This window comes from Haliotis asinina, chromosome 4 (assembly GCF_037392515.1).
Source record: "Haliotis asinina isolate JCU_RB_2024 chromosome 4, JCU_Hal_asi_v2, whole genome shotgun sequence".
Lineage (NCBI taxonomy): Eukaryota > Metazoa > Mollusca > Gastropoda > Lepetellida > Haliotidae > Haliotis > Haliotis asinina.
The window spans coordinates 30,765,279-30,782,886 of NC_090283.1; the positions used below are offsets into that span (position 1 = coordinate 30,765,279).

General features: G+C 40.5%; 1 protein-coding gene across 1 annotated transcript in view; it reads left to right on the forward strand.

Annotated features, from left to right (window-relative positions):
• LOC137282434 (serine/arginine repetitive matrix protein 2-like) overlaps positions 1–17,608 on the forward strand; it is a 57,450-nt gene that overhangs the window by 36,146 nt on the left and 3,696 nt on the right. The window contains exons 8-19 of the mRNA XM_067814184.1: positions 613–674; positions 1,137–1,191; positions 2,094–2,286; positions 3,789–3,998; positions 4,464–4,588; positions 6,073–6,158; positions 9,055–9,405; positions 10,712–10,908; positions 11,544–11,721; positions 12,156–12,469; positions 16,573–16,698; positions 17,419–17,542. Of these exons, the coding sequence (XP_067670285.1) occupies positions 613–674; positions 1,137–1,191; positions 2,094–2,286; positions 3,789–3,998; positions 4,464–4,588; positions 6,073–6,158; positions 9,055–9,405; positions 10,712–10,908; positions 11,544–11,721; positions 12,156–12,469; positions 16,573–16,698; positions 17,419–17,542 (2,021 nt within the window). The remainder of the gene's footprint in view (positions 1–612; positions 675–1,136; positions 1,192–2,093; positions 2,287–3,788; positions 3,999–4,463; positions 4,589–6,072; positions 6,159–9,054; positions 9,406–10,711; positions 10,909–11,543; positions 11,722–12,155; positions 12,470–16,572; positions 16,699–17,418; positions 17,543–17,608) is intronic.

The window sequence follows — 17,608 nt, forward strand, 5'->3', positions numbered from 1 at the left end:
ATGATGTTGAATGTTGCTCGTGCTACTAACTACCAAAGGTGACTGATTGTAAATCATCTTGCCCTGATGATGTTGAATGTTGCTCGTGCTACTAACTACCAAAGGTGACTGGTTGTAAATCATCTTGCCCTGATGATGTTGAATGTTGCTCGTGCTACTAACTACCAAAGGTGACTGGTTGTAAATCATCTTGCCCTGATGATGTTGAATGTTGCTCATGCTACTAACTACCAAAGGTGACTGATTGTAAATCATCTTGCCCTGATGATGTTGAATGTTGCTTGTGCTACTAACTACCAAAGGTGACTGATTGTAAATCATCTTGTCCTGATGATGTTGAATGTTGCTCGTGCTACTAACTACCAAAGGTGACTGATTGTAAATCATCTTGTCCTGTTGATGTTGAATGTTGCTCGTGCTACCAACTACCAAAGGTGACTGATTGTAAATCATCTTGTCCTGATGATGTTGAATGTTGCTCGTGCTACTAACTACCAAAGGTGACTGATTGTAAATCATCTTGTCCTGATGATGTTGAATGTTGCTTGTGCTACTAACTACCATCTTAGTTACTGGTGACTGAGTTCATTCTGATGATTTGTTTACTTTCAGGCATCTGGTCCCCGGCAGTGCATGTCCCCACGGCCCCTTCCCACACCCACACCCTCACAAAGGTAAGGTAACTCACTGTCACAGAAATAAATACCCCAAACCCTAGAACATATGAAGGACCCACTATGTGGTTGCAGTGTAACCATACATAGAGCACAGTCTGTCAGTATATACCCAATTTGACCTTGTTAATAACTTCCTGTGTTGTACAGTCATCAGAGTGTATGTTATGTTAAGGCATAAAGCACACAATACAAACACTCCCAATCCTCAAAATGCTTTTAGCTCCATTGTTTTGCATGTCTGTTTTGTGCGAAGTATTTTTTTTGAGACTGTATTTGTGAAAGGGCATAAGGACAGCAGTGTGTGCACTGAAAAGCAAAATCCATGAATATTGTGATCTTTACTGAAAAAGCAAATATTGATACAGCTTCATGCAATGTCCACCATTTTTATTATTTCTACCTGTCATGTAATGCCATTCAATGAAAGTGGCTCATGATGGTCCTGATGTGATGTTGTAGAGAGACGAAGCCATCCCCTGCAGTAGGTGCTGTATCCAGCAGTGTCAGCTTCCAGGTACGTTGAGGGATACAAGGAAATAAAAATTGCACCTGTACAGAGTTTGTCATTCTTTTAGATTGTAATAGGTTCTCACTTCCATTGTTATTTGAGAGTCTGGCTAGTCAGGCTCTTGATTAACGTGGTTGTCACCAGGCAATGATGGTGTGCGAGGCTCTTATGTTTTCCAACTGCTGGAATGACAAGCATACTGGCGAACAAGAAAAACTTTTACCTTTGCAGAGAACACGTTTACGAGTAGGCAGTGCATGGCAAGGAGCAAACTCATTTGGTTTGTGAAGGTAGAGCAGACGGAGGCAAGTGCACATGCAGTGCATGACAATGAAATTGATTCTGTGCGTAACAGCACACGCCTCGCTCATAAGACTCCCGTTGTCGGTGTAGCAAGTTGGTAATATTCAGACAACCTGAAACCCCTTTGCTCACAGTGCAAGTGCCAGTGGTCAGCACTCATATATGCTAATATGGGTCAATTGTCAGGTTAGTGCTCAACTTATCCTTGTTTCCTGGTAGATTTCATTATTTAGATGTCGCCATGAACTTGATGGTATATTTCTGGATGTAGTGTAAAATGTGCTCAAATTCATTCTAACCTTTCATGCAGTTTTACCCATCCATATTGGTAGAGATGATAATCAGACGCTGCTGAGAGATGGAGTGTGTATGGTTTTAGAGGCAGTAGGCTCAGGGTGCAGGGCGCAAGTTACACTGATGACTGTAACAAATATGAGTCAATAAAATGATGTCATACTACTGCAAGCAAACACTTACACCGATGGTCAGTTACAGAATGACTGTGTAGGAGACATATTTATGTGAAAGTTCTGCCAGATTGATGTCCAGATGATGAGGCAGTCAATGTGTTGTCTGTATGGGAGCATGGTGTACTTTGTTGACAGGAATCAGAGAGAAATGGCCCAGAGGGTGCTAGTGGTTCATACGAGTCAGCGGGTGACTTGTTGGCAGGTCAGTACAATGAAGCCGAAAGTGCTGCATCCTTCCAAGCAGCTCTACTGGCATGGAGGCAGGGTGATGACTTCTCCTCACCAACAGTCTCACCACACAGGACCATTTCTCCACGGAAAGCAGCAGGTAGGTGGTAGTGTGTATTCTGAAAGCCTATACATGTAGCTCTTGTTAGTGTGATGAATTGTGAAAATCTATTCATGTAGCTCATAATAATATGGGGAATTTTGAAAGTCTATATGTGTTGCTCGTGTTGATATGATGAATTGTGAAAGTCTGTCCATGTAGCTCTTGTTATAGTGAATTGTGAAAAAATATCAGTTTTACTCCAAAATGACATTTTTGAGAATCTATATGTGTAGCAAGTGTTAAGAAAGTTGCTTTTGAGAGTGTATAAATGTAGCTCATGTAGATGTATGGTGTGTTCTGACATCCATTTGTGTAACTCTGACTTGATGGTGTGTTCTGGAGTCTACGTAGTTCATGTTAACATGTTGTGTTCTGTAGTCTATGTAACTCATGTTGATATGTTGTGTTCTGAAGTATATGTAGGTCATGTTAATATGCTGTGTTTTGGAGACTATGTATGTAGGTCATGTTAATATGCTGTGTTCTGGAGTCTGTGTACGTAGTTCATGTAAATATGCTGTGTTTTGGAGACTATGTATGTAGGTCATGTTAATATGCTGTGTTCTGGAGTCAGTGTACGTAGTTCATGTAAATATGCTGTGTTTTGGAGACTGTATGTAGGTCATGTTAATATGCTGTGTTCTGGAGTCAGTGTAGTAGTTCATGTAAATATGCTGTGTTTTGTAGACTATGTATGAAGGTCATGTTCATATACTGTGTTCTGGAGTCAGTGTACGTAGTTCATGCAAATATGCTATGTTTTGGAGACTGTATGTAGGTCATGTTAATATGCTGTGTTTTGGAGACTATGTATGTAGGTCATGTTAATATGCTGTGTTCTGGAGTCTGTGTACGTAGTTCATGTAAATATGCTGTGTTTTGGAGACTATGTATGTAGGTCATGTTAATATACTGTGTTCTGGAGTCTGTGTACGTAGTTCATGTAAATATGCTGTGTTTTGGAGACTATGTATGTAGGTCATGTTAATATGCTGTGTTCTGGAGTCAGTGTACGTAGTTCATGTAAATATGCTGTGTTTTGGAGACTATGTATGTAGGTCATGTTAATATACTGTGTTCTGGAGTCTGTGTACGTAGTTCATGTAAATATGCTGTGTTTTGGAGACTATGTATGTAGGTCATGTTAATATACTGTGTTCTGGAGTCTGTGTACGTAGTTCATGTAAATATGCTGTGTTTTGGAGACTATGTATGTAGGTCATGTTAATATGCTGTGTTCTGGAGTCAGTGTACGTAGTTCATGTAAATATGCTGTGTTTTGGAGACTGTATGTAGGTCATGTTAATATGCTGTGTTCTGGAGTCAGTGTACGTAGTTCATGTAAATATGCTGTGTTTTGGAGACTATGTATGTAGGTCATGTTAATATGCTGTGTTCTGGAGTCAGTGTACGTAGTTCATGTAAATATGCTGTGTTTTGTAGACTATGTATGTAGGTCATGTTAATATACTGTGTTCTGGGCATCTTTGTGTCTACAGTTCCTGCTAGTGTGCACACTGCCACAACAATGACCAGTGAACCTGGCTCGCCCCAGATATCCTTCACCAACACCATCAGCTACGCTGACCGTCTACTCCTGAAGAAACACCGCCGCACTGACCCAGGAGATATATTGACCCCTAGACTGGAGGATGACTACCCGTCCCCTCATAGTAGTTACAATGCAGGTGTAAGAGAGAGCCCACCAGGTGGGTGTAGCTGCCTATATCTCTATAGGAATTGTAGCTGTTCGGAAAGATTTCAGAAGGCACTGCAAATATTTGTTTTGTATGCAATTTTTCTCAAAAGTGATGAGGGAAGTAAGAATGTTTCTGTAACTCAGTGCTGAATTTGGTGTGAAGAGGTAGGAGAAACACATTTAGGGTTTGTTCAGCAGGAAGATCAACACACGTAAATGAACACACACTGAAAATGTTAGCTACAGTTTATAAATGGTCATGTAAGAAATAAGAAAAATTTGGCAAATATGATGAAAAGTTTTAAAGCTGTTTGAGACATTTGATCAGTTTGTTTTACATCTCATATAATAGAAATATTTTAGATGTTTTAGTAATTTAATTATTCATAAGAAAATTTGAGGGCCACTCCTTGGGTGTGTCTTCCTGGCTGCCCATCACTAGTGTAGTTTATAATTCAGTGTTTCCCTTGTGTAGATGAGGAAAACCGAGTTAGTTTCACTGCCTTATACCAAGCCTCAGTGGCTAACACCAGTAGCGACAAGTCTCCAGTACCTCGATCTGGCTCCAGTCTGTCAATAGTCGAGCTTCAGGAAACACCGGTGAGTGTTGCTTCATTAGGTTAAGGGAATAGTATCATGAAGTATCTTTTTCTTTTCAGCTTGTTTGGACTACTACAAGCAGATTTAGATGCTACAGAAGTAAAATATTCAGGAAAGGATTGTTAAACCCATGTTATACCTAAATTATACCCAGATGTTTATCAGCAGTTCACATTTGCCAATAGTAATGTTTTACGTTGTATAGTATGAGATATTTGTAGTCTACGTTTATGTCCTCTGAAGGAAGACAGTGATCAGTGTGCCTGAGGGAAGACGATGATCAGTGTGATAGTCATCTGAAGGAAGTTAATGGTCAGTGTTATAGTCATCTGATGGAAGTGAATGGTCAGTGCGGTAGTCATCTGAAAGAAGACAATGGTCAGTGTGATAGTAGTCTGAAGGAACTTAATGGACAGTGTGATAGTCATCTGAAGGAAGACAGTGATCAGTGTGGTAGTTGTCTGAAGGAAGACAATGATCAGTGTGCCTGAGGGAAGACGATGATCAGTGTGATAGTCATCTGAAGGAAGTTAATGGTCAGTGTGATAGTCATCTGATGGAAGTGAATGGTCAGTGCGGTAGTCATCTGAAAGAAGACAATGGTCAGTGTGATAGTAGTCTGAAGGAACTTAATGGACAGTGTGATAGTCATCTGAAGGAAGACAGTGATCAGTGTGGTAGTTGTCTGAAGGAAGACAATGATCAGTGTGGAAGTAGTCTGAAGGAAGACAATGATCAGTGTGATAGTCATCTGAAGGAAGACAATGATCAGTGTGGTAGTAGTCTGAAGAAAGTTAATGGTCAGTGCGGTAGTCATCTGAAAGAAGACAATGGTCAGTGTGATAGTAGTCTGAAGGAACTTAATGGACAGTGTGATAGTCATCTGAAGGAAGACAGTGATCAGTGTGGTAGTTGTCTGAAGGAAGACAATGATCAGTGTGGAAGTAGTCTGAAGGAAGACAATGATCAGTGTGGTAGTAGTCTGAAGAAAGTTAATGGTCAGTGCGGTAGTCATCTGAAAGAAGACAATGGTCAGTGTGATAGTAGTCTGAAGGAACTTAATGGACAGTGTGATAGTCATCTGAAGGAAGACAGTGATCAGTGTGGTAGTTGTCTGAAGGAAGACAATGATCAGTGTGGAAGTAGTCTGAAGGAAGACAATGATCAGTGTGATAGTCATCTGAAGGAAGACAATGATCAGTGTGATAGTAGTCTGAAGAAAGTTAATGGTCAGTGCGGTAGTCATCTGAAAGAAGACAATGATCAGTGTGATAGTAGTCTGAAGGAACTTAATGGACAGTGTGATAGTCATCTGAAGGAAGACAGTGATCAGTGTGGTAGTTGTCTGAAGGAAGACAATGATCAGTGTGGAAGTAGTCTGAAGGAAGACAATGATCAGTGTGGTAGTTGTCTGAAGGAGAACAATGGTCAGGGTGGTAGTAGTTGGAATTAGAACACTGATCAGTGTGATGGTGATGTTGCAGCCCCGGATGCGACATCTAGAGCACACAGACCGGTACCAGGTGCAGGAGGTCGGCAGCTTTGAGGCCTGGCAGGTGCAGAGCCAAAGGTACACACTTGTATCCTGTCCTACACATTTATATCCTGTCCTACAAAATTGTATTCTGTCCCACACACTTGTAATCTGTCCCTACACACCTGTATCCTGTCCCTACTCACCTGTATCCTGTCCCTACAAGCTTGTATCCAGTCCCTGTCACTACACACATTCACCCTGTCCCTACACGCTTATGTCCTTCTCTACACACATGTATCCTGTCCCTAATCACTTGTATCCTGTCTCTACACACTCATGTCCTATCCCTGTCCTGAGAAGAAATTTGGATGAGGGTGTACAGGAAGTCAGCAATATGCATTACAGTCCAGATATAACCACGTGCCAACTATGCCCTGTATTGACACCCGTTGCTAAGTTAAAACTATTGTTGCAGCAACTGTTGCACTCCACCTTGGCTTTGAAGCATTTTTACCTGTTTGTTTGACACTTGTTGTGTCCAGAACAGCCGCACCTGCCAAACCCCTGTCCACTACACGAAATTTCATGAAAATGATCGCTGTTACACAAAATGATGCGAAATGGCTGACCCTCTTAGTCATTTCATAAAGTGACCCAAATATTTAGTCATTTCCCAAAACGACTGATTTCACAATCTGACTGATACATATAGACACATAAACAATGAATCTGTGTATAATGTTCCTATAAGCTGTAGAATCCAGTAATTAGGATATCAGATCAGTGTAAATTCCAAGTACTGTATGATCCATTGTTGTGACTGTGTAGGTATATGTGTAAAGGTTTCAGTATACACAGTAGATGTAAATTTTTACTTACCTCTTTTCATCATTATATACATAAATGCCTTACTCTTCAAAAACAGACTGCAGAAGTTGAGATTGAAAGCTTGCTATCCTAACACTCGCCATGGTGGTTTGATTGAAGACGTCTGGGTGACCAGTAAGGTCCCAACAGATGAGTGAAGATACTGGAGTGGGTCCACAAGGGCTTGACCAAGGTCCTCAAGTTGAGAGATTGGCAGGCCATTCTCAGTCTGTTGACTTCGGTACAGGACCTCACAGTCAGGAGGAGACTCATGCTCCATCCTCTCCAAAGATTCTTGAAACCGTTCATAGAGGCAGACGATCTCAAAGCCAGGTTTCCGCTACTGTTGCATTTGCATCAGTAACTTCGCTGGTGGACCTCCCCATTTAACGTCTGCCCGAGAGTCTCTTTGAAGGTGTTCACCCCATACCATGAATTCTTTATGGATGCCAGTCTACAAGGTTGGGGACCTCATCTAAGCAGCCTCGCAGTCTCAGGGCTGTGGCCAGAGGAGCAACGAGACTGTTTGGAACTGCAGACAGCGATCCTTGCAGTGTCTCGTTGGCAGGAGCGCTTCAATGAGTGATAGTTATTATGGGGGTCACATTTCGTATCATGGTAATAGTATTTTAACAACACACCTTTTAAGGTAATGTTTTAGAGTTGCCTCTCCTTAGGCTCATCAGCATATGAATATGTGTTTTTGACTGTTAGTAAACACATGCCATTTGCGAAAATTCCATATTTCACTGGAATGCACAAGAATCACTGACTGTATATATAAGGTGCCATCATTCGGCCTGCACAAATCTGCCTGCCTCTTCGTCAGCACTTGACCTACATGACTGCTGCCTGACCGCTCACCATGTTACATTCAGTATATCTATTCCTCATTTGCTAACCAAATCTTTGATGATACAGTGTACTATATTTGAGACCCATTACTTCAGATTTGACTCAGTTGCTTTGTACTAAAAACCTCTATTGTGAATCTTTGTATCTTGCTCTTTGGTCAGTACATATTACTGAATATTTTAGACTTGTCAGTGTTATATTTTGCTGGTTCTGAGGGGATTTCTTATACCTTTTGTCATGGCAAATTATTAACTGTAACACAAGGCAACATTCTGGCAGATGCTCTCTCCAGATCCAGCAAACCTTCTCCCATCAAGTGGATGCTTCATCCGGACACTTTCGCTCTTGTTTGCCAGTCCCAGTCCGCGCCCATGTCGCCCGCAGCAGCTTGCAGTTTACGTTTCTCCAGTCCTGAATCCAGCCAAGTGGGTGGTGGACACCCTTTCCCTGTCTTAGGAGACTCTCAATGCCTATGCCTTCCCACCTCCAGTACTACTAACCAGGGTCGTCTCAAAGATAAGACAAACCACTTGACTGAATCTGCTTTTGGTCACACCTGGCTGGTCTGCGAGGGATTGGTTCCCCGAATTAAAACGTCCCACCAACACCAACCCAGTTCATCTGCCAGGGTGCAAAAATCTTCTGTGGCATCCTCACAGCAACCAATTTCACTCAGACCCGGAAAAGTTCAATCTTAGGTCATCGGCAGAAGACTTTAAGGACTAAAGGTTATTTGATAGGTGCATCAAGAATCATCTGTCATGCTCAACAAGGGGGCTTTATGAACAAAAAAATGGCTTACGTTTGAACGATTCTGTTTATCCCGTTCTGAGTGACTGATGGCGGCCTCTCCTCCTCAAGTTTGGGCGGAGTTTCTATTCCATCTGTAGAATTCTCGTCATCTTAAAGGTGGCACCATCACAACATACTTCTCTGCTGTCGACTCAGTGCTGTGAAAATGAATGAACAGGTGTCTAAGGCCCCCGATTTGCAGGCTATGCTGAAAGCCTTCAAGCTTGAGGATGAGAGGTGAAATTTCATCACCGGCTTGGGACCTCAACATTGTTTTGCAACACTTGCCGGTCACCCGGATGTCTTCAATTGAACCACTTTGGCGAGTGTTATGTTAGGAAACTTTCAATCTTGACTTCTGTAGTCTGTTTTTGAAAAGGAAGGCAAGTATTCATTGAATGATGACAAGAGGTAAGTATGTAAATGTGTGTAATACTTAAATGTTACCAATATTTAATGCCCTTCACCTGCACAGCACATCCCCAAAGAGCAGCAAAACAGCAAGAGATAGATCAAAGACTCCAGCATCCAAGTCTCACAGTAGAAAGTCTGATCAGGGAGATGTGTCAGAAACTACAGTAGTCGACTTGTATAGTGACATGCCTGGTCTACATGGCATGCCAGATTGCAGGAGAAAGTCTGAGAGAAAGCAGGAGAAGGTCCGGTGTGAAACTGCTGTAGATGAAGTTGCGCAGGACGTCAGTAGCTTAAACAGACCCAAATCGAGGCCAGTGTCAAGGAAATCTCACCAGTCTGTTAGACCTAAGTCTGGGCGTCAGTCTCGGACATATTCAAGAGCACACAGTAGAGCAGGTTCAGCGCTTGGGTAAGTTACCTCAGTTGCATTGTAAGGTTCAACTTTTACAAAATTTGTCCAAGGAATCGTTCATCTACTGATTGCGTTAAACATTGAAGTGATGATAAAGCTTTTTATCTATTATCTTACTGAAAATTTCTCATATGTCATGAATTAAATCTGAGTCTGTACTCTCTTGTGAGTCTATTGCCAATACATTGGGTACTTGTGATCAGATTTTCCAGCCATCCATTGTAAGGTTTTGTCTCAAGGATGGCAATTTGCTGTGAATCTGTGGAAATACATGGATAAAATGGAAATCAACCAGTCCTTGATCCTGTTGCACCCTCAGACCTCTAGCTCATTTTCTGGTAGTTGCCATCCCTATTGTCTGGAACTTATCTATAGAGCTGTTCATAGTGTGGCACATACAGAGACCAGTGTTCCGTTGTTCAAAACAACCTTAGCTATGATCAACCTTAAACACTAAGGTTAGAGCTACGATCACCTTAAGATAAAGATACGCCCGTTGCTATTTGGGGTTTTTCAGAATTCATGAATTTTTCTGTTTCTGTGTCAGCAATATTGACTTTGACTCATAGTGGTGTTCTTTTGTCCAGAAATTATCTCTCAAATTACATTGTAATCATTTATGAAACTGACACAGATCAGGTGTGCAGCTGGTAGTTATTTCTGATTGGGGAAATGGAATTATATGTCTTTAGTATTCATGGCAATATGGGGTATGTTTTTTCAGACCACATGTCCAAAGCTATCGGTTTTCTTCTGCACATGCACACAATGAGTAAATTGTAAACTGGTGGTGATATACAAACACTAAGTTCCAAATACCAACTTCATAGTGTTACATGAAAGGACAGATTAGATCAGGAATATTCTCATCAAGTAAGACCATCACACTCATAGGATTTGCTGTAACTTGCTGATATTTTGAGCTTTTTTTTTTAATTTGTGGCTGTTGGGGTATTTGTCATAATGTGACATCATGTTGGCATTGGTTGAAATTTCCCGATCACTGGTTAAAATAACACTCAAATGTCAACTTAACATATTGCTCTGGATGAATGAGAATGGACATTATTACAGTCTTTCGCTGTAACCTCGTTGAAGAATCATTGTGATGGCAAAAATGTCAAAACTATCTTTCAAGACTGTGCAACACATATGCATCTGTGTAGAAATCTTATGACAGTCCATGAATTAATCCACAGTTATCCCCAACAAGATCATTGATAATTATAAAGTACATGTATTCAAAAATAATTCTGTGAATTTTAAAAAATTCTATGAGGCTGTGATGTTTTGATTTCTGCAGAGAAGGGATGCTAACAAAGACTCCCAGTTCAGCCCTACATGACATTGCATGTCGGCTGGGGGAAACAGAGACCCACTTGTTCGCCCCCACGCTGGAGGACTTCTTCATGGTTGGGGTGAAGCCAGCTCCTCAGGAGAGAACACTTACCCCTACAGCAGATAAAGCCAAGAAAGATGTCATGAAAGTTAGCAACCGATGTAAGAAGGATATCCTCTTTCATTCCTGTTTTTATGTTTCATAGTGTGGAGTAGATTGGCTGATTCTCAATGTCCGTGGTTCCACATGAGCTTCTTTTGTGTCCACAAGTCATCTTGTGTAGAAGTACCCATTAGGAGATAATCATGTGTTGAGCAATTTCAGGGTGTTATTGGATATTTGAAGCATGGGAACTGATTTGGAACAGACGGCATGAACCAGAGGTTTCAATTGAAATATTCCCAAATACCATTCAATCATGTTTTCAACCAGATTACGGATTACATTCCAATTCGATTACAACCCGTGAAGATCCAGGGTAGAATAGGTCTTCAGCAACCCATGTATGCTACAAAAGGCGACTATGCTTGTCGTAAGAGGCAAATAATGGGATCAGGTGGTCAGGTTCGCTGACTTGGTTGAGACATGTCATTGTTCCCAAATGCACAGATCGATGCTTATGCTGTTGATTGCTGAATTGTCTGGTCCAAACTTGATTATTTACTGGCCACTGCCCTGTATCTGGAATATTGCTGAGTGGGGCGTAATACTAAACTCATTCAATCAGATTACAGAACATGGTGACTTTTGGTTTTAATGATACCATAATCTTTTGCAAACATTCATATACCTGTAGTGTACCAGATGGCCCCAAGGTCATGGCGACCAGACAGCAGTCTTGGTGACGTCATCCCATTGGACCAAGTTGCAGTTGAGGACAAGACGGTCATCTCATACTCTTACAGTGGCCAGGCACAGGGCCAGCCAATCACAACCTCATACAGCAGTATAGGAGGGGAAAATAACCTAAGCAGGTCAGTTGAAACCACGATCTAATGATGATCGACCTTAACTTTGGGCCTGCTTCTACCTCTCTCTTGGGTCTTTCAGGTTATAGATTACCACTCTGTGAGGTGCAGGCAATTTCAGTATTGTACATAACTGACATCTTTGTCACAACATTTGTCACAGTCTTTTGACACAGTGATATTTTTCAAAATTGCACTTTTGTTCTTCATGTATTTGCAGCTCAGAAAGAAATTAACTAGAAAATGCAGTAAACATTGCACGTTATTTAGTTACAAAATGATCATGTGTAGAGATAAGCTCCTTAGAATTAAGCTGTGGGTTGTGCATGACGTCTTTTATGTAACTCTTGGCAATGGCTTAATGTTTTTGTTAGTGCAGGTGTCACTATAAGGATTATATGAGCAGGAAACAAACTAAGTCCGTTTGCCACCATTTCCAGGTCCACCACACCAATAAGGAGTGTATCTAGTCCAAGACATAGTCAGTCAAGGAAAGCATCTGACCAGTGGTCAAGTCGACCTGCAGAATCCAGATCTGAAAGGCAGACACATTCACAATCTCGGTCAGGACAGAGTGTGTCTGGAACTAAATCAAGGTCAGAATCAAGGATTCGGAAAAGAAGTGTTGTGACAAGCAGGGCCTCCACTATCACACTTCAAGACTCAGTTTCCACTAACCACTCTCAACTAGAAGATAGTGTTTCCCGTCCTCAGTCACAACTAGGAACATCTGGTCAGATATCTCAAGCTGTTGGTAAGTGTCACAGTTTATAGGGAACTGAAGCAGAACCTAACACTAATTCAGCACTAATCAGAGGAAGAACCATTGGTTTTTGGTGTGTTTCTTATCTTTTTATAGATAGTCACTTTTGTCTTTTCATTTTTAAAGACTTTTATTTTGCTTTCATTATGATTTTTGGGGTGTTTTTGTTTTGCATGAAGTCTGGTTTTGTGATATTTATCATATTTCCTGGAGTACAGTGCACACTTTATTCCTTCCAAAGCAGAGCTATGTAGAAGGGAAAGGGGTGCTGAACGTTTTTTATAACAATGCACATTCATTTTTGTGAGCATGAAACATATAAAAATATGCATTGTCAACAAATCCTAAATTAAACATACAGTTTATCCATGTAATCATATTGTCTGGTTACAGAGTCACAGACAAGTCATTGCTTGACAACTGTGTACCATGAGGTAAAATGTCACAGACAAATGACTGCTTGAAAACAGTGTACCATGAGGTAGAATGTCACAGACAAATCACTGCTTGACAAGTGTGTACCATGTTGTAGAATGTGACAGACAAGTGACTGCTTGACAACAGTGTACCTTGTGGCAGAATGTTACAGACAAATGACTGCTTGACAACAGTGTACCATGAGGTAGAATGTTACAGACAAATGACTGCATGACAACTGTGTACCATGTGGCAGAATGTCACAGACAAATGACTGCATGACAACAGTGTACCATGTGGCAGAATGTTACAGACAAATGACTACTTGACAACAGTGTACCATGTTGTAGAATGTGACAGACAAGTGACTGCTTGACAACAGTGTACGATGAGGTAGAATGTTACAGACAAATGACTGCTTGAAAACAGTGTACCATGAGGTAGAATGTCACAGACAAATGACTGCATGACAACTGTGTACCATGTGGCAGAATGTCACAGACAAATGACTACTTGACAACAGTGTACCATGAGGTAGAATGTCACATACAAATGACTGCTTGACAAGTGTGTACCATGAGGTAGAATGTCACAGACAATTGACTACTTGACAACTGTGTACCATGTTGTAGAATGTCACATACAAATGACTGCATGACAACAGTGTACCATGTTGTACAATGTCACATACAAATGACTGCTTGACAACAGTGTACCATGTGGCAGAATGCCACAGACAAATGACTGCTTGACAACTGTGTTCCATGTTGTAGAATGTCACAGACAAATGACTGCCTGACAACAGTGTACCATGAGGTAGAATGTCACAGACAAATGACTGCTTGACAACAGTGTACGATGAGGTAGAATGTCACAGACAAATGACTGCATGACAACAGTGTACCATGAGGTAGAATGTCACAGACAAATGACTACTTGACAACAGTGTACCATGAGGTAGAATGTCACAGACAAATGACTGCATGACAACTGTGTACCATGTTGTAGAATGTCACAGACAAATGACTGCTTGACAACAGTGTACCATGTTGTAGAATGTCACATACAAATGACTGCTTGACAACTGTGTTCCATGTGGCAGAATGTCACAGACAAATGACTGCTTGACAACAGTGTATCATGAGGTAGAATGTCACAGACAAGTCATTGCTTGACAACAGTGTACCATGAGGTAGAATGTCACAGACAAATGACTGCTTGACAAGTGTGTACCATGAGGTAGAATGTCACAGACAAATGACTGCTTGACAAGTGTGTACCATGTTGTAGAATGTCACATACAAATGACTGCTTCACAACAGTGTACCTTGTGGCAGAATGTCACAGACAAATGACTGCTTGACAACAGTGTACCATGAGGTAGAATGTCACAGACAAATGACTGCTTGACAAGTGTGTACAATGAGGTAGAATGTCACAGACAAATGACTGCTTGACAACAGTGTACCATGTTGTAGAATGTCACAGACAAATGACTGCTTGACAAGTGTGTACCATGAGGTAGAATGCCACAGACAAATCACTGCTTGACAACTGTGTACCATGTTGTAGAATGTCACATACAAATGACTGCTTGACAACAGTGTACCATGTTGTAGAATGTCACATACAAATGACTGCTTGACAACTGTGTTCCATGTGGCAGAATGTCACAGACAAATGACTGCCTAACAACAGTGTACCATAAGGTAGAATGTCACAGACAAATGACTGCTTGACAAGTGTGTACAATGAGGTAGAATGTCACATACAAATGACTGCTTGACAACTGTGTACCGTGTTGTAGAATGTCACAGACAAATGACTGCTTGACATACATGTGTCAGAAGGTCTTACTGTGACAAGCTTCTTTTTGGTTGTCTCTCATGACAAACTGGGGTCCTTCTGACCCTCGCTGTTGAAGTGAGAAAAAAAAGAACTGAGAGCTTTCAGTATGTTTAAGAATGTATGTGTGTAGTCAGAATGATGCTACAGTTGAACACCGTTGTATCGAACTCTGATAAGTCGATATGGCAGTTGTCCCAATTTCTTGATCCTGGCAAAATCCTTCATTATTTATCATTATTTGAACCCTTTTAACTTGATACAGAAGTCTCGATATTTTGAATATATCAATATGATTTCATGGTCCTTACATGCAAAATTAACCTTTTAACTCGACATTTGCATGTAAAGCCGATATACCTCTACCTTTCTCAGACAAGTATCCATCTGAACAGTTCATGATCGAGAGGGCTAAAATCGTAACACTTCTCGGTTCAATGAGTGTAGCCTTCACAGTACTTCCAATGCAATGTTATGGCAGAATGAATACAGCGCACCCCACTCAGAGGCTTTGACAAATTATAAAGAAAACAGAATTAACGTGGACGCTCTTTAATTTGGGCACTTATGAAAATGGCAAGTAAAGAGAGTATGTATACTTATTTGTTTTAAATAATAAAAATCCTTTTAATACATATACATAATATCTTGAATTAGCATACTCGTCTTTCATCGTCTCTCATAAACGTAAATATAAGACGTAGATAAACATTTCATTGATTCATATATATATATATATATATATATATATATATATATATATATATATATATATATATATATATATATAAAGTTATTTATGCATTGTCATTAACCATGGTATCACATTCACTGTCTTCGAGTTTTAAGGACAGTTTAAGAAGTTCGGACACATGGTCTGTGTAGGCGATGTCCCGGATAATGTTGTTGAACGACTTCGGCCCTCATGTTACTTCCTGGGGACCTGGGAGATTGAGGGGTGGCGGGGGTCACCTCAGTCTTGATGTGATGTAGTAATTTGGCCTTGAAAGCATCCACTTCCAAGATAAAGTTTGGATCTGAATGGTTGTGGTTCTGCTCCGCTGTCTGAAGCTAGTCTCCACTTGTCACAATACTTGCTGAACACCCAGGCTCTGTACACTTCCAATAACTTGTTTCTCGCAAAATACGACCCTCCTCCACGAATTGACTCAGTGAAGAGAATTCTAACTTGTGCATCTGCCACCTTACTCCAGTGTTTCTTCTTCTAATTAAATACATCTAAACAAAGAAAGCAAAGAAAATTACAACCATGTTTTTTAAATAAATCGCTTTACTCATGAATTAAGCTTCCTCCAATGTTTTCCAAAACAAGCGAGGAAGACACTTCTATAAAGTTCAAAACAAGCAAAGAAGATTGTAACAGTGTTTTGGAAAACTAAATCTCTACTTGTGAATTAAGCTTCCTCCATGGTTTTCTAATTAAATAATCTGAAATGTAAATGCCACTTATGGCAGTACTCCCCTAATTAGCTCTCCAGGGAAAACCAAAATTTACATTTTAGCCTTCCCGGTACACACATGCAGCAGCATGAATCAAAGGTAGCAGTAGTGTAAGCTAATTAAGCCTTATTGAGTTGTAGGTGTCACATAATAGACATTCAACCTACTGTTTTCTTTTGTTTTCTTTCATGTTGGTATGTGATCATATGCCCAACTCAGATGTCGATATTCGGATAAGTCATATATTTTCCTAGTCCAGTAAATATCGAGACAGCGGTGTTTGACTGTATTTAGCTCTGGTAATATGATGACATTCCATCATACACTTGTTTAGTGTACTAAAGTGTATCTGCTGTATTATGTGCTTGTAGTAATGGATGGGGAAGATCTGGCACAGTATGATGATGTAAATGTTTCCTACTACGATGATGAAGATGATGAGGAAACACTCAACCAGTTAGAGTGGGAGTTAGCTTCGGAGTCCGGCAGAATCACAGGTACTGACCAACACTGCAAGCAGATATATACATATATTTATCATCCAGAACTGTGGTCCACAGGAGATATCGCTTGTGTGAGATCAGACGATATTTCCTAGGAGATATTGTTTTGACAGTAGATTTTGCACAATGCCCTGACAATGCTATGACGTCATGAACTTGATGACATCACAATGCTATGACATCACTGCACTGGCAGTGCTGTGTTAAGAGATGTACATTTTTCATTGAAAACTAATGAAGAATGATTTTGGATGATAAATAGAATCTCACCCTTGCGTGTACTGATATCAGTTATATCAAGCCTCATGTTGATATGTTTGATATCAGTAGATACTTGCATGAGATTCTCTACACATCCAGACTATGTTACATTGGTAAGAAGATTGTCAACTTCTATATCTTTTCTGTAGGCTGCACAACGTTCTAACAAGTTGTCACCTTTCAGTTTTGTTTTTGATGCCATCTCCTCTCAATATTCTTGCTTTGCCTTTTCGCTTTCAAATGCAGTATGCTTTTATGACTAATAAGTCTAATCTGTGTGTTCATGGTGCTGACAAAATAATGGTTACATTGGTCAAGATAGATGAATGTATTTATGTGTCACTGTATACTAGAGACATGTGTCACTTGCTCCTGTTTGTGTGTGAGATGTGTGTTATGCGCCTTTGTCTACATGTGAGATATGTGTTAATTTTTTTAGTCTATATCTTACAGCAGACGGCCAGCTGTCCAGGCTGAGCTTGATTGACAGACAGTCAGACAGCAGTGGTTCACGTAGTTCCACACCCGTCGTGAAACTCAGCATGGATAAGGGCTTTGACATCAACCTCAAACTCAGGTAGCGTAAACTTACAGAATATGCAACTGGGTAGATATTTGTCAACAATAAGAATTGTTTGCAGTA